Source organism: Macrobrachium rosenbergii, chromosome 23 (genome assembly GCF_040412425.1).
Source record: "Macrobrachium rosenbergii isolate ZJJX-2024 chromosome 23, ASM4041242v1, whole genome shotgun sequence".
In the NCBI taxonomy this organism is placed as follows: domain Eukaryota; kingdom Metazoa; phylum Arthropoda; class Malacostraca; order Decapoda; family Palaemonidae; genus Macrobrachium; species Macrobrachium rosenbergii.
In genome coordinates, this window is record NC_089763.1 from 45,451,110 (window position 1) to 45,478,618 (window position 27,509).

A 27,509-nucleotide genomic window follows, 5' to 3' on the forward strand; every position below is an offset into this window, starting at 1 on the left:
AATGACTTGGATTATATATTAATATATAAAAACAATATACAGTATTTATCTTAATTTTCATAAACAGTGGTTATATTCTCAACCTCCTCCTTGCCTGCGGTGGAATAAAATTTGAACTGTGATTTAAGTCATCATACAGTTGCCTGTCTTCTTCAAATGACCACTTAGAACATCCCGTGGGGTAGTCTGGTGCTATATCCATCTCCTGTTAGATGAAAAACAGTTCATTTCATTACAATTTCCTATTTTGGTATGTATAAATACCTTTTAAAAGAATCAACACATAGTACACATGAAAAGGATTATCAGTAAGATTTTTTACTTAGTAGTTTTGTTAGGACTAAATAAATGAAGCCAGCTGCTTACATTTCTACCTGCTTGAGAATTCACTCAAAACAATTTTTACACATCTGATCTATGATATTATTATTCAGTTAGCAAAAATATTTATCCTGGACATGCCAAAAGGTCAGTAACTTGCAAAGCAAGTTTCCACAACATAGAATGATTACCAAAAGAAAAATGCTGTGCCATGCTACTTATGGATCAGAAGATTTAAAAAACATAATTTTTTAAAAATGCTGTGCCATGCTACTTACTGATCACAAGATTTAAAATATATAAGTTTTTAGTCTCAATATATCCCATTTTCATGCATAGAAGAAAAGTTAAATTTGCTTGCCATCACATTAAAAAACATTCTGTATCGATATTATGCAAGTCTATCTCATATAATAGAGAGGAAATATACAATGAAAAGAAAAGAAAAGCACTAAAAATACCAGGAGATATACTGAGAACATTATAATTACATTTATTAAAGAACAACACATATTTAGTTAGTATATTGAGAACATTATAATTACATTTATTAAAGAACAACGAAAATCAAGTATCACTAAGTTTAAAGCAATTAAGGAAATCACATATGTATGCAGACCTTGATTTAGGACCAGGTAGTGGGCTAAACATTACCTGAGCTCATTTACCAGCAACATGCATTCAACAAATTTATTTACATTCTGAGGTAATGAGGAGGTGAGACAGTACAGGTGGGAATACTGATGGACTACATATATACAGAGAAAAGCAGTGTATGTAATTATTTACATTACTTTTCTCTCTCTCATAATGCCCACTCTTAATATCCTACAAGGTAAAATGGGTGGCAGCAAGGATGTATTAAGAATGACAACTACATTCACTCCAAATAACACAGGAAGTTCTATTTGGTACACATATAAGGAAACCCTCGTGAGAAAGAGATGAAACTATAAACATTTAAATTTAAGTCTTTGAATATTATACCATACCTCTGCAGGCCAAACTCTGTTGCAAATCTTCAACAGCAAAAATTGTATTGTGACCAAAAACATCATAAACCAACCAGCTACTAAACCACACTTTTTGTACCTGCATAAAACAAAAATATCTGACATCACTTACAACTCTGGTATCAGAAGGACATTTTGATTAGAATTATAGAAAGAACTTAATGACATTATCTATCAAAAGTTGTAAGTTTGAAGAAACAGAACAAACTTAGGTAATCAGAGGAAATGTTTTCATTACATCGGCTGACTGAATTAACCGTACCATTGCAAAAGGGCCCTCTACAATCACTATGATGGGAGTCTGTAAGGGACTGACATTGCATAAAGGAAAAAATAAATAAAACTGACACTAATGCTGTGATTCCCAGTGCAGTTGGGCTAGAATATATCATTGTTTTTACAGTTGTTTGTATAATGACTACATATTATTAATTTATGCAGAAGTCCAAGAAAAAATTAATATGAAAGATGAGAGTACAGAAGTCTTGGATCCCAAAAATGGGAGGTATTGCTTGCAGTGGGCCTTCCAAGGGACAATGTAGCTAATACTAAAGGTTCTTTGCACCATCCCTTCTGGCCCCAAATACAATGCTTTCTGGATTTTACTTTTTATCCTTTCCCTGTGGTGTTTTCAGCTTCTTCATAACTTGTTTTAATCATAAAAAATTCCTAGTATCATACCAGATGTGCACAAGATAATGTAAAAGAATCTAAAAACTGCACCCAAATTACCAATATAGTTAATGAGGCCTAAAAATTACCAACAAACTGACACAATACTTTAAAATTAATTCCTTCTGATAATCAAAAGACATTCAGAAAAGTTGCCAGTTGGCTCCTAAAACAAATAAACTGACAGGAATAATGAAGTACTTTGTCAAGTAAAGCCAACAATATATAAAAACAATCTACAACCAAAAAAGGTATTACTGTGATGACACAAGGAGGTTCTTGCTCCTTTGAGAATGGCAGCTGTTAGCTGTCCCATGCATTTAATGTGAACATATGACTATGTGTTTATGGTGAGTTATATTTCAGTGTAACTTGTCAGTCACCTGTCACACATCATTCATTCACTGTGCATGCTACTTAATTAACAGACGCTCAGAAGGGCTAGACAATAAAAAACAAAAATGTGAGCAGTTCTTTGCACTGCAATAAAACATTTTATTGTCTAGAATGCATACTGAAAACTTCTTGCACAATACTGAAGTAAATATATTGAAGTATATTACTGACATGCAAGGTATTGTGTCAAAAAGAGTGTACTGTCCAGGACTATCCTGAGGTAATTGCACTGCATAGCTAGGACAGCTGTGCATAGATATACAAGATGTTGCTTGATACTGATATTAAAAGTATTACCAGTATAGTATCAAGATTACAAAAAGTTATTAATGTCTCCCACCCAAAATATCATGTAAGTTTGGAACAGCTCAAAGTTATTTCAGGCAAAATTAATATTATTATTATTATTGAAGATGAACCCCATTAATTTGGAACAAGCCAACAGGGGCCACTGACTTGAAATTCAACCTTCCAAAGAATATGGTGTTCATTCGACAGAAGTAACAGAAGGTAATGGGAAAAAGATATAATCTGTAAAAGATTAAAGAAACTGTCCTAATTAGAAATAATATCCCACATAAATCAATATATAACTATTCTGTTTAACAGAAAGTAAAATTGGTTCTTTTTTTTATTATTTAAAGCCAAGCCTACCTGGGTATTCTTTGCACTAATTCAGAACTTGACTTTTCGAGGTGAACCCTGTTGTAAACAATTTCTGTTCTGCGAGCAACATCTGGCCACGTATAAATGTTTTTCATTTCCCAGTGCATAACCCATGGATCCATTCGCCTTCCACTTATTTCCTTTTCGATGGCAAATTCCAAAGTCTTGGTTAAACCTGGAATATGGAAGCACATCTTCAGACATGAATTTTTGCTAGTTACAGTTTCATGTAGTGAATGTTGACAGAGCAGTTAATAATTACCATAAGCAAATGTAGAATTTGATTAACAGGAAAGACAACTATACAGTATATTAGAAAATAGGAAATAAATTACATGAACAGTGGACAATCTATTGTTACTATATATATATATATATATATATATATATATATATATATATATATATATATATATATATATATCTATATATATATATATATATATATATATATATATATATATATATATATATATATATATATATATATATATATATACTGTATATCAGCAAAAGTGTTCTGAATGTGAAAAATGCAGATTCACCTTCCAAAATGTGTAAAATTAACATAATTAGATAATGAGCCTTTATAATAGGGTAGAAATTCTGTCCCTCAATATACTTTAAGTCCATTTGCACTCTATACAAAGAAATACCACATCTACATGACAAACTTGGCCATCAACTAACTAAACTGGCTCTCTCATATCCTTGTTTACTGTCTATAGATTACAGTCAACAATATTACCAAACCTAAGTCATAAAGGTGGTCAAGATTAAGGAGTGCAAACTTGCTCTCACTGCTGTAAAAAATTCAGGAACTTGCAAGCACTCGAGCATAATCACACAAAATAGAAATACCTCACAAAGCTAAAATACAAAGAGCATCACAACAAAATATACATTCTACCATACAACCAGGGCGTGTCAGAACTGGTTAAGCTCCAAACATTCTGATGAGATACACAAACTTGAAAGATAAAATTCAACTTAAAAAATACAGAACAACTTCCGAAACAAAAAATACATTTTCCCAAGTTACAACAAATGATCTGCCCCAAGTATTTGACCATTATGTAACAAGGCTTGATGGGAACAGCAAACAACTCTTGAAAGATAGGATGACATAAATGTAAAGAAAATAATTAAACCTGTATGGAGAGAAAGAAATGGCCACTGAACTGAGCTATCCAAGGACTTATTTCATGAGTGCATGCAGCAATTGGTGGCTGGCATATATGAGCAAATGGAAATAACGACAATTCAGAAACCAAATTAATGACCATATGGCAAAAGCTCAATAATTCATACTGATGGGGGGAGGGGAGGTGTCTGAATATGCCTGATTCATCTAGTCCATTCTAAGCCAGTCTATATTTATACCAGTATTGTGTACGCAAAGTTTTCCAGTGTTTACTGCAGTCATTGAGTCTAAAAAGGCATTAATTCTAATTCTGCATAATAACACAACCCACTAAATAACTGGAGTATAGCATATACATATAATGGAAAAGGATTTCTTTAGTTTTCAACTAAATACAAGTGCTCTAATGAAAGAAAACAAAAGGTATCAGTATCATGCAAAAATGTATGAAAATTGAGCCAGAGCAACACAAGACCTAGCAGATTTAATAATTATTGTTATGTTACCTAAGTATTTTTTTTCAGTTTTGAAAGCAAATACATTATGCCCATGGTAGTGTGAAAACAGCAGATTTCAATCTAATGAAATTGGTAAATGAACAACATAATTTTGTTAGCCAGTATGAAATTTTGTATCTCATACCCCAGAGATCTGTCACATTTTTCATGTTCAAAATGGTGTGTTAATGAATACCAAATTTTCAGGGTTAATGTCCTCCCACTTGAGATGCAAGGTTACAATCTTTTAACAACAAAACTTAATCATAAAAAAAATTTTCAGTCAGGCATAGTGAAATTATTTCTCTATCATGATGATACAGAAATCATTACAGCAATTATATGATGCTATTAAATCATTACAGCAATTATATGATGCTATTAAAGTCGTGATAGCAATGAAGTGGTGCAAAAATATGGCATATGTAAATAGTATGAGTGGCAATAAATTACAGTACTGGCCAAGAGTTATGCGTGAGTAAACGTTAAAACTTACTCTGAACATTTGGATGGGCAAGGAGAATGAGGTGAGATGGCAATACTTCTGGAATTCCACCAACATTAGTGCTCACAACCTGTAAACTGATCATTTTAATAAGTTCTTTAACTATCATACCATAAATGCAATATATTGCTTACATATCCCAACTTTGATCTTCAATGATTTGATGTTCACCAACCATAAAATTAAAGAAAAACTGAGAGAAAGCAAGTACAATATTGATGAAATAGTTCCATGCTAACTCATACAATGAAATATAACTAAACTGACCTTAAAACATACAAGCTGGTTGTTTGAAGGAATACACAATTTACTGTACTAATAGTTTGTAAAAAGTCATCTTTTGGAAATTATAGTCTGTTGATTTCAGTTCTAAACCAATAAAAAGAAGATACATATGCCCAACATTGTTTGAAACCACTGTGTCATTGGACATGGAGAAATCCAGGTCATCTCCTGATAACACTACAAAGATAAGACATCGTATCAGAGAAATTGTTTACACAGCGAAACAATTTCATCATAACATCAAAAATCTTGAAGATTCCTTGATATTTTCTGGACAAAGCTGATGGTACTCCATAATAATTGGTAATCTTTATAGAATGAGAACAGGATAAATATGAGAGCATTAACAATGTTAACTACTGTATATTAAATGTTCTCAAGGGATGAAGTACCACCAACATTAATATCCAAGAATAGATGCTGCTCATTCATCTGAAGAGAATTGTCCTGCTTTTACTGTGATTCTGTCCCTAATTACTCTTGAGGTAAAAATTAACACGGTGTAGCAGACGCATGTAGTGGAAGGAGCTACGATCTATCCAAAATTTGTGACTGCTTTCATTTTTCATGTATGTAAACCTTTTCTGTAATCTTATTCTATGTCATAAACCGTACTTCTATATCACAAACCTTACTTCCATATCAAAAACCTTACTTCTTTATCTCATACATTTGTTTCCGGCTATGACTGTCTTCTCTCCCATAAGTATAATAATACTAGTACATTAATTACAGTAATGGTATTGTTCCAAAACTATAAATCAAATATTTTTTATGTATCTGAGCAGTCTATGAACAGCACCTTCTTTCCCACCATTATCCCTACGTTAAGGGGTCTGTTGCCTGAAGCGCCTTCTCCACTGCCTTCTATCAAAGGCATCATCCTCCACCAAACCTCTTCTCTCCGTATCTTCCTTTACTTTATCTCGTCATCTAATTCTCTGTCTTCCTCTCGATCTTCTTCCTCTAACAGGTTCTTCCCAAGCCCTCTTCACTCCCTCCTCGTCATCCATCCTTAAAACATGCCCATACACCTTAATCACGACTCTCTTATCACATCTGTTATCTTTACTAAGCCTGCTCTTCTTTTTATTTCATCATTTTCCAATCTCTCAAGCAGCTATATTCCCATAATCACCTCAGCATTCTCATCTCTGTTCTCTCGAGCTTTACTTCCTCTTTTCTTCTTAGAGCCCATGTTTCTGATCCATACATTAACACTAGTCTTATCACTGTGCTATAGATCTTGACTTTTAGCTTGGTTGGCATTTTCTTATCACAATACAACTCCAGCTACATCTCTTCACTTCCCCCACGCCGCTTTTATCCTACTGTCCACTTCAGCCTCAAATCTTCCCTCTTGGCTTAAAGTAGATCCTAAGTATTTAAACTTTTCCACCTGTTTTATAATTGAGCCTCTTCTATCTTGTCTTTTATTACTATTCTGTCTCTATCTTCCCTACTGCTCACTAAAACCTCTGTTTTATTCACATTCACCCTTAAGCACCCCTCTCTAAAGACTCCTGCCACTCTTCAACCCTTCTCTGTAGATCCTCCTCATCTGCAGCAGTAATCACCAGATCATCAGTGTACAACAACTCCCATAGCACTTCATTCCTGATCTCTTCACTCAACACATCCATGACCAGCACAAACAAAAATGGGCTTAATGCTGACCCCTGGTGTAACCCAACACTAACTTCAAAGTTTTCTGTTTCCCCAACTGCTGTTATTACTGTACTTTTGTGCTTGTTCTCTGATATATCATCTCCACCAGCCTAACCAACTTTTCTGGGGCTTTCCTCTTCCTCAAACACCAAAACATCACTTCTCTTGGGAGTTTATGAACATATCAGAACTTTAATCTACATATGTAACAAGTTGCAAATGAGACTAACAAAAAAAAATAATCAAATAATGCTGATTATAATTACCCAGAACAAACAGCCTCACAAATTGCGATGCAAAATGCTTCTGTTAATGAGGTGTTGAGAAATATATGTCCCTGAACAAGCACTCCATGGACCCTAGCATGTGGTACTGGGCCAAGAAGCTTTAACCTATCACTGCCAACTTCATCTCGAACTTCTTCTAAGATGCTGCGTTTTGGACCATCACCTCCAATTATAAAGTTAACCTGATGAGAAGCAAAAAGTCAATGGTAGTTCCTGAATTAAGGAAGACAGGAAGAACAAATAAGTAAACAAAAACAGGTTTACAGCACAACAAAATGGCAGTTCAATATAATAGAATAATAATTAATTCTGTCAAAAAGTTAACTCAAAATTATATTAGAAACTTGATATGTGCACATTACACGCATCACTCATAAAGGCTAGAAGAAATGCAAACACACATTTAGTGGTTAAGCATAAAATTAAATGGCATGTCTATAATTCAACAGTGACAATTAAAAGATGAATTATATATAAGTTGAATGATGCCAAGGCTATTAGAATAAGTGAATTCATTGATAAAACTGTAATACTGCATGGCAACAGCAATATTACAAACATTATTACAGTATTATGCTTTTTATTAGTAGTAAAAAATTATTGGAGAGACAAAAATACCATTCTTGTTTAGATTTCTGAGGTACATTATTATAACAATGCCCAGAACCTTTCATGAAACTTACAATAAACAAACTGTAGACTAAATGAAGGGGCAATACAGTAATCCTTAAAAGCTAAAGGTTACTGTTTTGTTATAACTGTATACTTCAAAAGTCTACAAAAGAAGGGCCTTACTGTCTCCTGCATTTGTCAAAACACAATTGTTCACTAAATGCTATTATCATTATCATCAATATTACTACCAGTTTAAAAAGACCAATCACTCACATTTTCATAGTCTCAAAGGTCTTGTCAAAAGGGTGTTCTCATTTGAGAAATGAAAACTGAAGTGGAAAAATTGAAGCCGAACATGTATATACATGGGAAAGAGACCTAAAGGAATTGGTAAAAAGTGAAAAACAAAAGGCCATAAAATTGGGGATCCAAGAGAAGCTGACTAGAATCTTTAGTTGGTTCACCATTCACTGAAGAAATGATTAAGGAACAACAGCTCTCAAATCCACCAAGAAAAGAATGCAAATGGAAGGTTATTATTATCATATTAATTATTATTTCATTATTATTATTATTATTATTTAATAGTTTTAACAGACCACCGAGTTTTTTAACACCTCAATGGACACCAACCTATTACACAGACCACCGAGTTTTTCAACACCTCAATGGACACCAACCTATCAGCTACATTATCATGATTTTTTACTAGGGAACTTTTTTGAATGTGACATATTTATAGATAAATCTCTATAATTGAGTGTTTAGTACAAAGTACAGGTTAGTTTGGGCTAGCTGTGAGCTGTAAATTATACATCTTGAATATATAAAAATGCAGGCTATAACACTGTAGGGTCTTTGTTTACTTATCAGAGGACCAGACCCCCACAGTGTCTGTTAAGTGGAGGTGTTGTTTTCCTAACTCTCCTAGGGTTGGCCCAAAGGTTTTTTCTTAGTGGAATACATTAGATCTTCTGTAATTATCACTGCAGTGTATTAAAATCTAGTGACTGGATAAACCTAAAACGCTGATGACTGACAAAATTTCTTTCAAGGATTTGATTCTAAAACTTGATAGAAGTTTTAGTAGGAAATTGGACCTCTGCTCATGGTGTGTTGGACTGTAAGTGTTATTCTGCATCAAAAGACTGGGCCATGTGGATTATTAAAAAAAAAAAAAAAAAAAAAAAAACTAGGAGACCAATTTATTTATAAAATTTCAGTGTGACACTCTTTATAAAAAGAATACTGCAATCCAGCTGTTGGTTTAATTTGTTTTGTTATTGTCAAATTTATTACTTCACAGTGCCTGCCATTTATTAAAGACAATGGATTTTACAGGTACAGTAGTACAGAATAATTTATAATAATACTGAACTAAAATACATAATGACATTTCAAAAACAAGCATCCGGGAAATATGGAGACCACTATACTCAATTATAAACCATAACACTACAAAGTCTCATCAATATACAGATGAAAGCTAAAAGGTGAATATTACCTATAGCATTACTGACATTTCTGAAACCTTATGAAAGGTAAACGTAAATGACAACTACTAATATAAAACAAAATATTTATCAAAATATTTAACTAATACAGGGTAAAAGTTGAAAAATAACTGATAACTACGAATGAAAGTTACAAACTTATTTCTAAACTCTGCAAATCTTTACCATCGCTTCAGAGCCTATATGTACTTAAGATCTAAGTACAATTAAAAGTCAACTGCTAAGTGCAGAAAGCTGTGATCAGGCATACTGTTCTTTTATATATATCCCTGTTATTTTTCTTCTCATGTACAGTACAAATTTCCTACTGGAAAAATATGGAACTTATATAAGTAATCCTTGAATTTTTACAGCCTACAGCTACTTGCTAAATTTCATAAAGATGATATTACATAAAAGTGTAGTGAAGATTAAGGAAACTTTTAACCACATCATAGCACAGAATATATTCAAGATACATAAACTCACCTGAGGATACTGAGCACATATATGTTTAATTATAGCTGGTTGTAAATCAACTCCTTTCCTGTACTGCAGTCGAGACATTACAATAACATTAACTGAAATGAAGTTGTAACTATTACACTAAGAAGAATAGTGACACTGCACATATGGATAAGAAAAATTTTGATCAACTATTCAGAGATTAAGATATATTGAATGAAATATAAAATTTAGACCAAAGGCAAGTGCTGGGACCTCTAAGATCATTCAGTGCTGAAAGGGAAACAGAGTAGAAAGGTTTCATGGGTGTAACTTGAGGAAAACCTCGCAGTTACACTATGAAACAATCGTGAGGAGAGGGTGGAAAGTACGATGGAAGAAAGAAAATATGAACGGAGGTACAATAAAGGGAATGAAAGGGATTGTAGCTAAGGGCCGAAGGGACATTGCAAAAAAAATCTTCAATAATGCTTACAATGCTTCGCATGAGGTGCACTGACAGCACTACCTCCCTACAGGGGATTAAGATATATTGCCTCTTACAAGTACAGTATATGGCTAATCTTTATTTTTCTTCTTCTTAATGTCCTCTAATTCAATACAGTTTTATATGTCAAAAATTTTTTACCTCCAGGGTCTGTCCCCTATCATAACAGAATCATCCGCAATCTCTTCCCTGAAGGGCTTTATCAGGCAATACGTGTACAACATCTCTTCTCTTCACACCTCCAACTCTTCACCAAAACCACACCCTGTCTGACTTCTATCTCCAGAGACTTCAGTCCAAGGCATGTCATTCCCAGTCATTTATTTTGATTTGATACAGATCACATTACGGAGAGTCAGTCAGACAATACTGTTTTTTTACAAAAGAAAATTTTCTTCTCATAAAAACCAATTACAGCCATACCTCACTTTAAATAATTTCAAGTTGTTTCCAACTTTACATTGGTTATTCATAAATAACAATTGGAAATATAAAAGCCACTTTGCATCAATTTACACAAGTTTATGTTGGTCACCAACGATATTTTTATTGGTCTAAAGGTTGCTTAGGATCGTTTATTGGTGAAAGGTTTTGGGTATTCTTTACATTAGCATGAAGGAAAATGTGTATTTTAATCATAAAGACTGCAAAAAGGTTGAATTATTGAAAAGTATTTTTATAGTTCTATGTGGCAACAAAATTAATGATGTTATGGGGTGTTTCTAGGGGCTTAGGTTGTTTTTTAAGGTGGTTAATTTAGACTGAGTTGTTTTCCGACTTAAGTCACATGTTTTGGAACCAATTACCAATGTTATGCAAGGTAAACTTACATATATGCCTAATCATGTCTTGAATGTTTTCATGTTCACCAAACCTTTATCTGATCAATACATACATCTGAATCCTCAAGTATGTCTCAACTGTCTTCCTCACTTTTTGTATGAACTATGTATGGCAAGATTTATTGACCTGGGAGAGAGGCAGTGACTATATAATAAATGGGCTTGTATGGAAAAACTTGTATTTTATAAAAATGTATTTTGTTCCATTAACCTATTGCATCACATAAGTACCTGAATTGCTACATAGGTGGGAGGCTAAAATGCTCAGTGGCCAAGTGTATTTGCATATTTTTGTAGGATCTAATGGAGCAATTCAGGACTGTAAGGGGTCTGGAATCAAGTTTCAGATAATACAGAGGTTTCTAGTTAGTTGTTATTACTTTAATGACAAATTTTGACAGAGTAAGCGTACAAATACGACAAATTCAAAATATTGATTAAAGTACAAATATGGGGCTAAAATTCCTTAATTATTATAAGTTGTCCTTTATATATAAGAGCAATTTATACTAGGTGGCATTTTACCAAAAAAAAAAAAAGAGCAATTATACTTTAATTTTTTTCTCCTCTTCACATAAACAACCATATTCACCTTTCACTAATTCATTTACTCATTTCATAAGTATAATAACAGTTTCATTTCATCACCATATGTCATTCCTGAGTTAAGTAAAGTAAAGTACATTTCATCAATGGTTCCTCTCACTTCCAGTCAAGGACAACGTAAAAGTACATGCAGTTCATCCTGCACATCACCACAAGAACCAAGTCTCAAATCCCATGGTATTCTAAAGCATCTTCCCATTTCTATTTTCAGTCGGTGTAAACTAAGTTTGAATCAAGTGTAGGCAATTCGATGATGTTTCACAACAGCACTTAAGGAACTGCCATAGACTGTAGGTGATTCTAAGTTTGGTTTTAACTGTTTGTAAATCAAATGGCCCGAAGAAAAATTTTCATTCACCTTAATTTTAAGAACTTCTCGTTCACCCACAACTGGGTCTTGAGCTAACTGGAGTTGTTGAAAGTATTTTCCCATGGGAGACTGACTTTTGATGGCTTTGTTAACAACTTTATGAATAAAACTACTGTTGTAATCTTCTTGAGACAATTATTAAAACAATACTTGAATTGTTTCTGTTTAATCAGAGCAGATGCACATGTTTTTCCAGACTCTACATGTATCAAGTCAGTGCACACAGTTGTTCTTACTCCCAGCATGTCATGTAATGTCTTTATGTATAGTTTATTGGTAATGTCTTAATGTATAGTTTACTGGTCTCTCAAATTTAAACACCACTAGGTCTCTGATTCAAGACTGCCATCCACACATAGTAAGATCAAAACCCATGATGTGTAAATCAAAGCATTTGTACCAGGAAGGTGTCTCTCAGATTTGCTAAGGAAGTATGCTTACCGTCAACATGAGACATGGCACCCAATAACCTTGGAAGGCTACACCTCCTGAAAATACCATGAATGAGAGGCAAAAATCAATTGTAACAAAGTGGAAAATATAGTGTTTCTAATTCCTTCTCCAAAAAGGTAAAACGGCTCACAATGACTGCTCACACCAACAAGTTCAACAATTTATGAGAAACATCACTTAAATAAAACCCCATAGGGGGATAGTACTGTCAGCGCACCTAACTTGGTGCACTGTAGGCACTACTTAAGGTTCTTTGCAGTGTCCCTTTGCCTCTTAGCTGCAATCCCTTTCATTCCTTTTACTGTACCTCCATTCATATTCTCTTTCTTCCATCTTACTCTCCAAGCAGAGGAAAACTAAGGAAAGCACACACGACATTAATCCACTATGCACTAGCATCAATAATGCAGCGATTATTCAATGCATTACCAGCTCATCTGAGGAACATATCAGGAGTGAGCGTAGTTGTGTTTAAGAATAAGTTCGACAAATATCTAAGCTGCATCCCAGACCATCCAAGATTGGAAGATGCAAAATATACCGGAAGATGCATTAGCAATTCTCTGGTAGACATCAAAGGTGCCTCACACTGAGGGACCTGGGGCACCCCCAACGAACTGTAAGGTCTGTAAGGTCAATCTCTCCTAACATTTATTTCATAGTGCAACTGCAAGGTTTTCCTCCTGTTACACCTTTAAACCTTTTACTCTCAATTTCCCTGTCAGCGCTGAATGACCTCACAGGTCCCAATGCTTGGCCTCTGGCCTAGATTTTATATTTCATTCTATTAATTGAATAACTTAGCGTAAAAATACACTAGCATTGCATGTTAAGTAACTGCACAAAAAAACATTTATAGCAACAGGATTTAAGAGTCCTCTGACTCTGTGGGCTTGCTCTCTTACCTGCTCTGCTTTGTCATCTGTTACCTACTGTATGCTGTAAAAATCACTTGCCTCAGCCAACAGAAACCATATTTCTTCTTCCTCTGTCCTGCAGGGAGCAACAGTTTGGAAGTGTAGCTCCGAAATTTCTGGTGCTCTACAAATAAAGCCTAACAGCCCTAGCCAGACACTGGTGACAGAAGACAAAGTAGAGTCCCACTGAGAACCAGCCACTGGCCGGTTCAACTTTCTCAGACAGTGCACAAATCTTGCTGCTTGATCTCAAGGACAAAAATGCTAGAAGAAAGGCAGTCTTTGGAAGTGAGTAATGAGAAGGATCTGCAAGAGTTAAAGACCATGAGAGCCCAATCAAGAGGTTTGAGCAACCTAAAGGCAATACCTAATCAAAGTGCTTGATGAGCCCCTTGAACTAAACAGAACCCAACCTAAGCCCATGAAATTTAAATACCTACAATAAAGCATATCTATATTCTGCACTAATGTAAGAAGAGGAAGAAGTCAGCGATTAAAGGTATGGAATCAACCAGGTCAGCATCTACAGTCTTACACCAATCCAATGTGTCCATGCTACAACCAGTGCTAATGCTTGGGTAACAACTTATGTGGCAGCTGCCAGGCCGAGACACAGGGCTTGAAACTTGAAAACATTCTCCAAATACCAGAAGAATAGGACCATAGAAATAACATCTTTTAGGCCCATGCCTGATGGACTGCGACAGACTAAACTGTCTCCATCCTGAAGGGGTTTGCCAATCACGCTCGTATCCAGAAATCATACGACGGTTCATTGTATGCGATCATCATGGTCTTGCGTATCCAGAAACCACACAAACATGCGCAGGCACTCGCATTCAACAATGTAATTTTGGAACCATAGTGAAGGAGGCATCGCATGGGTACCCCCTTGCAGTGGCAGAATTGAAAGAATGTAAATTTCAACTCTGCATTAAAATACATTTGCCAAAGTGACTTATCTACAATGTCTATTGGAAATATGAAACAATTTGTGGTAAAAAGACTTGAGGAACAGCACAACAAAGGTCATGAAAAGAATACTTTTAAGAAGTCTTTGCCTGCCGACGACAGATGAATTTGAACTCATCGTAACAAAAAGAACCAGTCGGGTACCTGTGTTGGAATTCTTTTTCTTCAAAATAGGCTTTGTTGACGTGTTTTGAGTTTCCTTTTTAATACAGAATTACATTTTTAATTGGTATACATCTAGAAATCTTAATGTGTTAGTGTTATATTGCCTAAGGAAGTTGAAATCAGTACAGCCACTGAAGCTCACAGGTAGGCTACAAGGTGATACAAGCGTGAAATTCCTCGTAGGCTGTTTATCAGTTGGTGATCACATTCTCATGCTCCTTTATTAAATTCAGAAGCATTAAACGCTGAGAATCGGCTATTGGGGGTGTACGCTCCATGTTCCTGTTAAGTTGCATGCATATTTCCCAACTGTTTGTTTACATTTTATCAAGAAATCAGGACAGCAAATATCAAGTATACAAAATATACTACAGATATGCAGTATCTTTTTCTAATAAATAGTAAAGCATAAAGACATTTTAATTCAATAAAACTGTAATAAAAGAAATTGTCTATGATACTGATACAGCCTTGTAATCATCGATTCCAGGCATTTCATTCCCAGTAACCGCATATGTTTGTAAGCCTGTTTAACCAGTGAGGCAATGCAATGGGAGTTGGGGGGTTTTGGGGGTGTTGTACGATTTCTGGATACCACGACAGCCCTTCATTTGGGACCACACAACCACGATCACCTTCATATTGACAAATGGGTTCAGCAGGCTATGGTTGATGACAGTCTCCATTCTCCTGTTGCCTTCAGCACAACAGACAACTGTAGAAACCTGGTGATCTGTATCTTGCAGATGTAGGTCCAGGAATTCCACTGGCTATGACTGAAGTGGGGGGTTTGTCACCAGAAAGTTAAGTTGATTAACTGACTCTAATGAAATCTAATATCTGTGGTTCTGCTCCGGTCCCCAGTAATTATGGAAACATACCCAAGAGATGGAAGAAATGTCTCATATCCATCCATACCATGGGGGACTGTGCCATAGGCCATCTCCCTTTCCTTGGCTGAAAGGGTGACTATTGCCTCATTGCTAAAGCCCATAAGTTGAGTTAAGGGTACAATGGCAGAATATCCTCAAAGGCATGCCTGATGTCCTCTGTCAAGTAAATACTTGGGGAACAGAGAAAAGCTACTGACAATACTGCAGGCTGACAAAAAGTGAAGAAGGCAATTTAGACATAAGTATCCAGACGATGCATGCTTATTGAGACTCTTTCTGTCAAAAGACTGGTGAGCCTGAAAACATTTTGACCATAAATACAGGCATATATAGTATAAATGGGGTTATGATAAAACAAAATTTTATTAGAATTTGGTTTTTCATTCATTCTTCTACAATGGCCTTCCCAACAGTGTTTCCTACTTATCTGTTTATAAATGAAGTCCCAAGTTTACCTTATTCAAGACCTCCACATTTATCACTCTTTATACCAGTGAACCATAAGGATCTTTCTCAAGCAAATGACAAGAAAGCTATTAAATCCTTTGAACTTACAAGCATGGGTGGATCATCCTCAGCACCACTAAGCAAGCAGGATAACACATAAAAATATTAAATGTTGATCTTTATTTTTACAAAGAGCATTCTGTTGAACCAATTCACCAAACTAAGGTTTGATGAGAGACTAGAGCCAATATGAAAAAATATGCCAACATTTTTATTCAGCTCGTAAAAATTCCTCTCTCAGGGTTGCTATCCTTGTAGGTGGCACTCCTTATAGTATACCAGGCCCTGCCTTTGACTTCTCATTTTTTCCCTCTGATCTCTTCTCACTTAGCTGGCCTGGGTACTTTAACTACACACTGCTCCAGTTTTTGAGAGTCCAAAATGTGCAGTGGTTAGCTAACTTACATTTTAGTAAGTGAGCTAACCACTGCACAGTGAATTCCAAACAAGAAATAATACAAGGTTTGCTCATTGTATGAACACATTTGGGTTTGTACAAACCTATATTCTGAGCAATGTAGCATAAGGAAACTATCACTGACATTCAAGTAGGATTATGAAAAATGCTGTTTATCCCAAGTTAAATAACGCTGTGATGATAAAAAACAAGTTTGTACAATATGGAATCATAAAGTATTCAAAAGGGACTAAATTTATAGCTCTCAATCTTGTTTTAAATGAGTGTCAAATAAATACTGTACATAAGTTTTGGATAAACGTTAGAATTAAGTCCCTTATAACAGAGAATCAATATGGTCCAAGACATCCAAGAGCTAACAGAAGAGAAAAAAATTATAAATTCCAGAGGAAACTGTACATGCAAAAAATTAAATAAAGGCTACTTACTTTTATCTTTGGGTCTTTGCGATAAGTCTGGCTTAAAAACTTCTGTGTCTAAAGCATTCGGTATGACAGATACTTTGTCTTGGTCAACATTTGCTCGTAATACAGTGTTTTCTTTCCTGAAAACATTCCATATAGCTTACTTTTAAATCCAACACAAGAATTCCTTGTACAGTATATAGAATTAATGTGCAGTATACTAAAACTGACTAATATCTAATATCTAAGAAGCAATTACTATTTCATGATACTGTAGTCTTAAAATACTGACTGTGCCAGTAAATATTTTGCATTTTTTTCACTTGTAAAAGTAAAATCTATTGATAAACATAAAAGGAAAATTATTTATATAACTGATAAGCTTTTTTTATAACAAAAATAGGCAAGGTCACTGTTGTTAGGATACTTTGAAATTCCACAAAGATAAGTAATGACCATAATTTTTCATACCGTATATTGTATTGAAGCTCCTGTCAATTCCTTAGCTACATTAAGTATGAATGATTACTCAGAAATTCTAGATTAATTTTGTACCTTGTTATCATACAGGCTAAAATCCCTTGAGAAAATATTAAATTTCAAATCTGAAGGAATTCGTGCTTTGTACTTCATACGAGCCCACATCAACTCCAGGAGTTACAGAATATGTTTATCTATTTTTATCCAACTTTTGTTTTTCTTCAGTGTGTTCTTACACGTATTCAATTTGTGAAGTCATTTCCCAAGTCTCTTGGGACTGGCTCAAATTATTTGTTTTTAAATGGCAAGCGGAATTCACTTTAACGCAAGTTGCAGAGGTTGGATAGTTAACTGGCCTACTGTTTGTTGCAACAACATGAATTCCCATTTAACATATAAAATTTACTGAAATAGGAAAACTATCTGCCCATTCAAGCACCCATCTAAATAATACTCCTACATTAATTTTTGTAATCATGCTTACCCTACATATGATACACAGATGCAGTGGTTGACATCAGCCAAAGAAAGAGCTAGGAAATTGTTTGTTACTATAGCAGACATATCCGCAAAGCCAAACAGTGAGTGGTCTGTAAAAACACTCTGTAGAAACAAAAATTAACATTAGCTGAGCAGTGTAAAAAAATGTAAAACAGAGATAATTCATTTCCATAAATTTATGTCACGAGTTGCTTCAACACCACGAAGACTATAAAAAAATTGGTTAAACTACAGAAAACTTAGTAACTTACTTTTAACCCCATAGCTCTTGCCAAATTCATAGCTTCATGTGCCATTGTAGAGAAGGCCGAGTGCCCATGAACAATGGTGACTCTCTCACGAAGCAGTATGTTACGTAAAAGGGGAATGGATGTTATGAATGTTGGAAGCACTGACTGACTATAAAAAGGTTGTATGGGTAAGTAATAAACCTGAAAAGAGGATTTTCAAACTATAATCAGTTATTAAAATTGCTGGCTAGGAGCTTGAAATTATGTAAATTAAAAGACAATTAATAGGTTGGTTAATAACATGAAGCACTGTGTACTGTTAAGAATTCAAGAATAAAAAACACAGGAAAGTTTTCTAGACAAAGACCTGCTTACAATATCCTTACAAATATGATATTTTAATGATAAAATAAAGTTTGTTCATACTTACCTGGCAGATATATATACAGCTGGATTTCGGAGAAATACAGCTGTATATATATCTGACAGGTAAGTTTCATGAACAAACAAACCATTAAAGCTACTATGGCCCCATTTATTTAGAACTTTTTTGAAATGAGAGTACATCCAGTATTCCATATTCTTATTGTTCTTGAACTAAAGTAGCCAAATATTCAATACCCACAGAATTACTATCTTAATTAAGGAACAAAATGATCTTCCTTGACTTTCAAAAGCCATTGATAAAACATCATAGATTATTTTCTGGCTATTAATTCAGCATTCATGTACTGAAGGTACAGCAATAAATTACAATGCCTGTAGAATCTACATAAAACTTTACTGATACACTGACTAAAAAGTTGCTCCAAAAAAGGAAGTTGAAAAAAAAAAAAAAACTGCTCCAAAAAAGGAAGTTACAAAAGCATAATTCAGTACCTTACCTTAAGCCCATTTGTCATGTAACGAACTCCTCGACGATCTCCATAAACATGTGTCATGACAATGACCTTATGGCCTCGGCCCAAGAGACATTGTGATAACTGGAAAATGTGTTCTTCCACTCCGCCCACATTTGGGTAAAAGAAATCTGACACCATACTGCAAATATTGACTGAATTAATATACACCATGAAAGGGTAACAAATGATATAAAACATGCTTTTTATACAGAATATGCAATATATGTGCGGTAAATAAGTTACTAGGATAAATGTAACTGATCTAAATACATTCAGAGTTAACATAACGAATCAGTGGTCGATATCGGCATTCACTTCATTTCTAACTGACAAGAGTATAACATACTGAAATTCTGAAACACAGCAGTAATATGGGAATATCTAAACTTTATGGCCTTATACAAAATTTTATACAAGTAAGAGTTAAGAACTATATTCTAAGTTACTATATAGGAGAGATCTTGCCATAATTTCCAGTATACATAACACTATATTATAGTGGTAATATAGTGCATAATAATAGAATCACTTTTTATTAAACAACTTGTCCCCAAACTAAATACTCAGACCACCTCAACACCTCTATACCTCTCGTGAGTTCACGTGAAGCTGAACCTGACCCGGACTGTCACTCGGTCTGTGCCTTCAGCACTACTTGGTAAATAAACACTCTTCCTTTTTAACATACTGATACTTTTATGTTATAATTTTTATGTTATGTTATTCCGAGTCTGTTTTTAATATATGTTTCTTTTATTATATAGCTTTGAAAATGGGACTGAACGCCTTGAAACGTCAGCAGCTAAATAAAGCACCTAGAAAGGAATAAGGAAGTGTCCTTCTCCTCGCACTAAATTGCTGTTTGCTGGATTGATAGAACCCACCTCAACTTCTTATATATATATATATATATATATATATATATATATATATATATATATATATATATATATATATATATATATATATATATATTATATATATATATATATATATATATATATATATATATATATATATATATATATATATATATATATATATGTATGTATGTATGTATGTATATATATATATATATATATATATATATATATATATATATATATATATATATATATATATATATATATATATATATATATATATATATATATATATATATATATATATATATATATATATATATATATATATATATATATATTATAATATACTAAGCTTCCATACTTTTTTTACATTGTTTCTGTTTGGACAACCTAGACTAGTCAAAACCATGAAGACAGGACAGCCTGGTTTAAATTTTCTTGGAATGCATAATTCCTGTATTTAATTATGTCTGAAAAACTCAAGAGAACAGTACAAGAATTTTGACAAGTACTGTACTGTATATTGTATATTTTACTTTTAGAATTCATTTCATATAGAACTCTCATGATTTACTAGAGAAATGTAAATTTTATATATGGTATTATGCACTATATTATCACTATAATATAGTGTTAATATGTATACTGGAAATTATGGCAAGATCTCTCCTATATGTATGTACAGTACATATATACTCGCATGTATATAATACATGTATATAATATATATATGTATATATATACATGTATATATACATATATGTATATATATATATATATATATATATATATATATATATATATATATATATATATATATATATATATATATATATATATATATATATATAGTTACAATTGAAAAGCCACCTTGAAAATTGGCTAACAAATTACCTAAGGTTATATTTCCATTATGCATCTAACCATTTAGAGTTAGAAGCTGACAAAAATTTTTTATTTTTCACCCACAATGCATCAACATCACCCATCTATTGTACAATATTCTTGCTCAAGTTACCAAGTCCAGCACAGGACAGCCTAAAAGAAATGGTTCAAGGGCTGGTAGCCTGAACCACCCGTAATACTCCCCATAGGCCTAGGTGTAATGTCCTTGCACAAGCTAAAGAGAAATCACATAAATTCAGAAAGGTCCATATGATTGATTATTTGAGAAATGGTGGCAATTTCCATCTGCTAAAGACAGCCGAGGGCTTTACAGCTACCAGTACTGTCAGCATCATAAACATTTTTATGACAGCTTTTCCCTTGATGGCGTTACACATAAAATGAATCCTCTCTAATCTTTTTTGCCTGAACTTTGGTCAGGTCTAGGTCTTCAAAACTCTCCCTTTTCCATAATTTCCTGGGACTTTCTATAGGGCTTCAGCTTGATGCTTCCTTATGTACTACTTATCTGACCAAATGTTACTCATTCTATATTATCACATGTCCTAACTATCTTAGTCTCTGACACCACATTTTTTCCAGCCCTTTAACACATCTATCTGCCACGTCCTCAACAAAGTCTACCCAAATAAACTTTAATATTTATTCTTTTTTGTTTCTTAGAATACATAATTACAGTAATTTTGGCTATGTAACTGAGTTCTTTGATAGACAGATTTGAATGATGACTAATTTCATTTAGAGGCACAGATTGGGCACAAGAGGAAACTGGCCTTATTATAGGTCTGTTTTCTCTTTGAAGACAAGAATGGTCAAAACCCCACCTGAAGGCAGTCAGCCAATGCTAGATCACTAACGGTCTAGTTAAACTGAGCAGCCTGGTTCATTGTGACCTACAAATTTAATATTGATGGAAGTAGGGATCTGAGTATATAGGCTAGCTACTTTGCAGACCTCAAAGGACTGGCAACAGGAAATGTTAAAACATTTTTCAGTTTGTAATGTGCTGGACTTCTATTCTAAAGCCTGTCGGCCACAATCTATATCATGATATTCAGTACCCTTAGCAACAGGGCCTAAACCCCCATCCTATAGTCAGTCAACCAGAGACAAGCTAAGTATTCACCCATGTCTGTCTGTCACTAGGTAGGCTAGCTTAACCTAGTCTAGTATGAAGGGCCATTATCTAGCCAGATTGCTAAGCTAGCCTGTTAAGAATATTGGTAAAAGTAAAGGAGACAGCCATGCAAAGATATTGACTATTAATATAATTCCATGATGAAGAATATAGAAAAGTCTATAGGCCTATAATGCAGTAGAGGTGTGCTAATTTGAGAAATTTACAAAGATAGGAATTCTACTGTCTTCTGGTTTATATTTTTTGCATTTCTCCCTGAGGGGCTGGTACTAAACACAGCATCCCAATGATCTTTTGCCATGTTTAGTACTAGCCCCTCGGGGATGAAAGTAGAAATATAAACCCAAAAGGGGTAAACCTCTTATTAGGCTATCTCAGTAAATTACTCAAATTATCTCACCTCTACTGTATTACATAGCCTACACCCATTTCTATAGCCTACTAGCCTAGTAAAAAAATTATATTAATAAACGATTTTACTTTCGGGCGGCTGTCTCCCTTGCATTTACCCGTATATTAAATTTGGCGGTAATTTTAAGTATTAGCTCCGTGTCTGTTTTTACCTTGGAAACTGGTTTTTTCTACACTTTTAGGGCTTCTGATACTGGCGGTGCATTTCTTTGTTGTCGGCCAAATGGAATGTCCCTTCGCCGTGTTTAGTACTGGCCCAGGGGGGAGGTACCCATACGTTAACAAGCTATTGCGCTTGCTGGACGGGATATGAACTGTTCAAAACAGATGTACCTGTGCTCTGTCTACGTGAAGATCACGTATGGAAACCCCTTGTTGGATGGACTTCAGGGGTTAATTACAGGTTAATTACAATTGTGCGACAAAACTTGAAGGCAAATCCATAATTAGCAACCAAAAAACTGTAGAAAAAGTCAAGTTAGAAGGAAATCGCGGGTAGTTTACAGTTTCGTTGGCCAGGCTGCGTAACACCTTCTACCTGGACTACAATCACTCCGCCAAGATAAGTAGTTCCGCGACCCGACCCTGCTCGCGACCCCACGTGCCCCAAGATCTGACCCAGTCTCTTGCCAGTTTGCCAAGATGCCGTCCGTGCTGTCCGCGCATCCCTCTCACGTGCAATTTGCCGCCGCCAATCCAGTGACAATACTTGATTTAGCAGTGCTGTGCAATGACGAAAGATCATTAATAGTGTTTTTAATAAACATGCGGCCTAAATTCGCTGAAACCCGACAATCCCGAGACGTCGCCGTACAAACGGATTCATTAATTACACCCATCCCTGTTCCAGCTGTCCAGATCACGCCAAAACCAGCCGTCCCAGCCCAAAAGCGAAGAAGAATCGAGCCACCCAAATTTTCCGATGATTCTGATTTCGACTAAGGTAAGTGCAGTTTCTTACCAATTTATGGTTATGCATTTTACTGGCGGCCAGGCCAGGGCACGCCGTCTCGTGTAAGGTTAGGTCGGTTCGTTCTGGTTAGGTAAGGATCTTGCATTTTGGTCGAATTATGTTAGCTGGCTTTGTGGGGGGTCCAGGAGGGGCGAAGCCCCCCCCATCCAGGTTAGGGCACGCCGCCCTATGTTAGGTTAGGTTAGGTAACATCTGGTTAGGTCAGGACCTGGCACTATGGGAAAGGTTAGGTCTGTTTGTTATGAAAATGATGGTAAACATTAGCTTCTGACCCGCCGCCATCTTGTTTGTATTCGTCTGCCAGTTTCCTAGTTGGAACCTGCTGCCACTTGGTGGTGGGTCCCGACTAGAAAACTGGCAGACGACAGCCTTAGTCAACTAAACTGTAGGTGCTCCGCGTCTGTTTTTACCTTGGAAACTAGTTTTTTCTACACTTTTAGCGCTTCTGATACTGGTGATGCATTTGTTTGTTGTCGGCCAAATGGAATGTCCCTTCGCTGTGTATGGTACTGGCCCGGGGGGGGTACCCATACGTTAACAAGTTATTGTGCTTGCCGGACGGGATATGAACCGTTAGAAAGAGACATACCCGTGCTCTGTCTCGTGAAGATCGCGTATGGAAACCCCTTGTTGGATGGACTTCAGGGGTTAATTACAGGTCAATTACATTTGTGTGACAAAACTTGAAGGTAAATCCATAATTAGCAACCAAAAACTGTAGAAAAAGTCAAGTTAGAAGGAAATCGCCGCCACGGAGCTACTGCTTAGATCTACCAGTTTAGCCTAGGTTATGATGGGAAAAATTAAGGTCTGCTCTGTAAAACAAAAGAAATTAGGCGCAATATTCTCAGCTGATTGACCACTGGCTACATAGCCTTGTGTTCCACATCAGCCAATGCAAGCGTATCCGTGACCTTTGAACTCACCAAATAACATGACGATTGGGCCGGTCTTGAACTGGCCCAGATGATATGGTATCCATGGACTACTTTTTCCACATATTGAGTTTGCATTCAGTTTGCACAAGACCTCTAAGTTTACTAGACGTAGTCCTAATGACTTCGCCCAAGCCTATGTTCCATAACTTAGCCTATTTTACCCCTAATCAGTACGAGGCTTGGCTAACTTCAGTCATGGATATTCATTTCTTTCTAAGTACTGATGGCGGTTCCAGCCTCACTGATCTGTACAGACATTTTCCCAAAATAATATTTTTCTGGCCACAAAATCCGATTTGTTTATAAATCGGTACTTAATTATGGGGCGTTCGCTGGTGGGCGCTTTCAGCCGACGCGATTTATAGAAAACGTTGCTGTTAGGAGTAGGCGTTTTGAAGGGGGGTCTTATATAAGGAAAGCCTTTGTTCCTGTGCTACATAAATACTTTGTTATTCTGATGCAGTATTTCTTATACATTTCAAAAACAACTCAGATTATGGAATTTGAAAAAGTTTTTTTGATGCTCTGTTACAGTACATACTTTTCTAGTTTATAACCATTGGTCATTGCCCAATATTACTGTACGTACTGTACTGTCAGACCCGTATCCTAAGTAGATTATAGTATACAAGGTCTACAGATAGAGGCCTTGGTAGTAGATACAGTTGCAGTATTCCTCTCTGTAAATTAGACAATTAATCACTAGTTTCTTAATATAACACTCATCGAGATATTCTTAACAAAGTAAATAATTCTAAGATGATATTCAATAACCCTAAAGTTGCTGATATAAACACCGAGGCAAATGACAGTCCCTCAACACACCCAAGTCACGGACTGTATTGATAATTTGTACCACAAATATTCACCATAATGTCGCAAAGACTTATCGAGCTATTTTTCTGCTGTATTTCTCCCCAAAACAAAACTTGCATTCCAGCGCCGTTCCTGGTTATCCATACAGAACAGTCAAATGGAAATTGAATACTTGACCTATGGTATTAAGAAATACATAATGAGGTGTGACACGATCAAGTTTCCATCATCATTTAGCATCCCGCCGACAAACTGTGTACTAAGTAACAAATATTTATATCTAGTTACAATCGAAGCTGCCTGTGTGCATTACAGAGGACACGCAAAATAAAAACTTGAGCAACTTAAGTTTTGTCACTAATTCAGACTAATTTGCGACTGTCGTTCTTGAGAATAAATCAGTCAGTTATTGTTGGTAAACTCTGGAAAAAGTATCCAGAGTTTTTAGCAAGATGCTAAAAGATATCGGAAAACATGCTCATGTGAGCGCTTCAAGTAGACATTGTTTCCTTAGCAAATTATCAGTTAATCACAATATTATTAAATTACTAAACCCCCATATCCCAAGGCAGGGGAACCCTAGCAGATAAACTGTGGACCTTTCAGCGTAAGAAATGGCCTGTGAATTGTGTATGAGCCTCATCCCTTGAAATCAGTTCTAATCATACTTAAGTCTTGTAGAATGCCGCGAAGTCAACCTATAACATCTCTGCAGCTCACTCATTTTGTAAAAAGTTTGAGGAGAAAATAAAATTATATTATATATATATATATATATATATATATATATATATATATATATATATATATATATATATATATATATATATATATATATATATATAACTTCTTACCTTCTCTTGTGAAGTTGCTGGCCCAATTCCCTTTCTGTTGACCCCAGCAGACGCTGGTACCTACCTTCCAGGTTGGTAAACTGGTGGGCGATAGCCAAAGAGGAACTGCACCTCAGATTATGTTTTGTTCCCATGCTACCACTGTATCCAGCAACTGAGGGCTTTTATCACGGTATGAAGCTTTGGAGCCATTTTTCAAGGAGGGTCGTGCAGTAATGCTTTAAGAGGTGCTGCTTTGCTTTCCTTTTTATTTATCTAACTTGCTTTTATTCCTAATTTATAATTGGGTTTTTTGTTTCTCACCTCTTGATTTCTTCTGTCTCTTCATTTCCAACATTATAAATAGCTAATGGAGACAGAAATGGCCTGGGAGATTTTGGTTGGTTGGTTTACACTAAGCTGGCCTTATCAGCAGGATCTTTTCCCGAAGGAGGCTCGGAGGTAGTAAGGTGCAAGTGGGAATAAGAGACCTGGTTTGTACCTCTGGACTAATCTGACCGACAGAGACAAGTGAGCATTCCGAAAATAAGAGCTAAAGCACTGCAAGCTGAGAACGGAGCTTGGACGCCACTTCCCTTTTCACTAATGAAATGCTGCATTTGCATTCACATTATCCCATCACAGAGTTTGGCGACAGTTTTTCCATATCTCTAACCCAAATTTATCAGTTCACAGGTTGGTTACTTTGAATACTGATTCATTTCTTTTCATGTTCTGTGAGGGAGCCCATTTATACGGAAGTGAGATTCTTGTAATTGAATACAAAATAAAGGCCAAGTGCTGGGACCTATGAGGCCATTCAGCGCTGAAAGGAAAATTGAGAATAAAATGGTTTTAAAAGTGTTAAAGGAGGAAACCCTAGCGGTTGCACTGAAACAATTATTAGGAGAGGTTGGAAAGTAAGATGGAAGAAAGAGAATATGAATGAGGGTACAGTGAAAGGAATGAAAGAGGTTGCAGCTAGGGGATGCAATATAGTCATATTTCTTTTAAAGGTATTGTCATAGTATAGAAATATTAAATTTATGGCAAGACTGATTCTTAAGAACCTTAAGTAATATCTACAGTGCACCGCATGATGGAAGAAAGAGAATATGAATGGAGTTACAGTATAAGAAATGAAAGGAGTTCAGCCAGAGGACGAAGGAAAGCTGCAAAGAACCGCAAGTAATACGTACAGTACAGTGCACTCACCGCGTGAGGTGCACTGACGGACTACCCCCTGCAGGGGAGCTGAGATTCTTAAAGTCCACTGAAAAGCATCATCATTTTTACAAGGCTCAGGTAATGGATGTCTGAAAATGGCACAACGAACATTTGCTAATAACCTATGACTAATGCGTACCCACTCCCTTTGGATGCATCAGCGACATTTTTATAATCCATGACCTGATGACCCGCCGCTTCGCTGCATGTTATAAATGTCCTGAATA

The 27,509-nt window shown here is 35.4% G+C and overlaps 1 protein-coding gene across 2 annotated transcripts; it reads right to left on the reverse strand.

Annotated features, from left to right (window-relative positions):
• Positions 1–24,775, reverse strand: PIG-A (phosphatidylinositol glycan anchor biosynthesis class A). Of its 2 annotated transcripts, XM_067125872.1 has the most exons (11): positions 24,395–24,775; positions 19,157–19,313; positions 18,294–18,473; positions 18,026–18,144; positions 17,086–17,201; positions 10,052–10,143; positions 7,434–7,636; positions 5,206–5,291; positions 3,057–3,243; positions 1,314–1,413; positions 1–205 (listed from the first exon to the last, which is right to left on the reverse strand). In XM_067125872.1, exons 1-11 carry the CDS (start codon positions 24,448–24,450, stop codon positions 71–73), a joined length of 1,431 nt encoding a protein of 476 aa, XP_066981973.1. In that variant the 5' UTR covers positions 24,451–24,775; the 3' UTR covers positions 1–70. The 2 variants fall into 2 exon arrangements, with proteins under 2 accessions (XP_066981973.1, XP_066981974.1); XM_067125873.1 differs by lacking the exon at positions 1,314–1,413 and having other exon boundaries at positions 24,395–24,762.
• Positions 24,776–27,509: the final 2,734 nt, after the last annotated feature.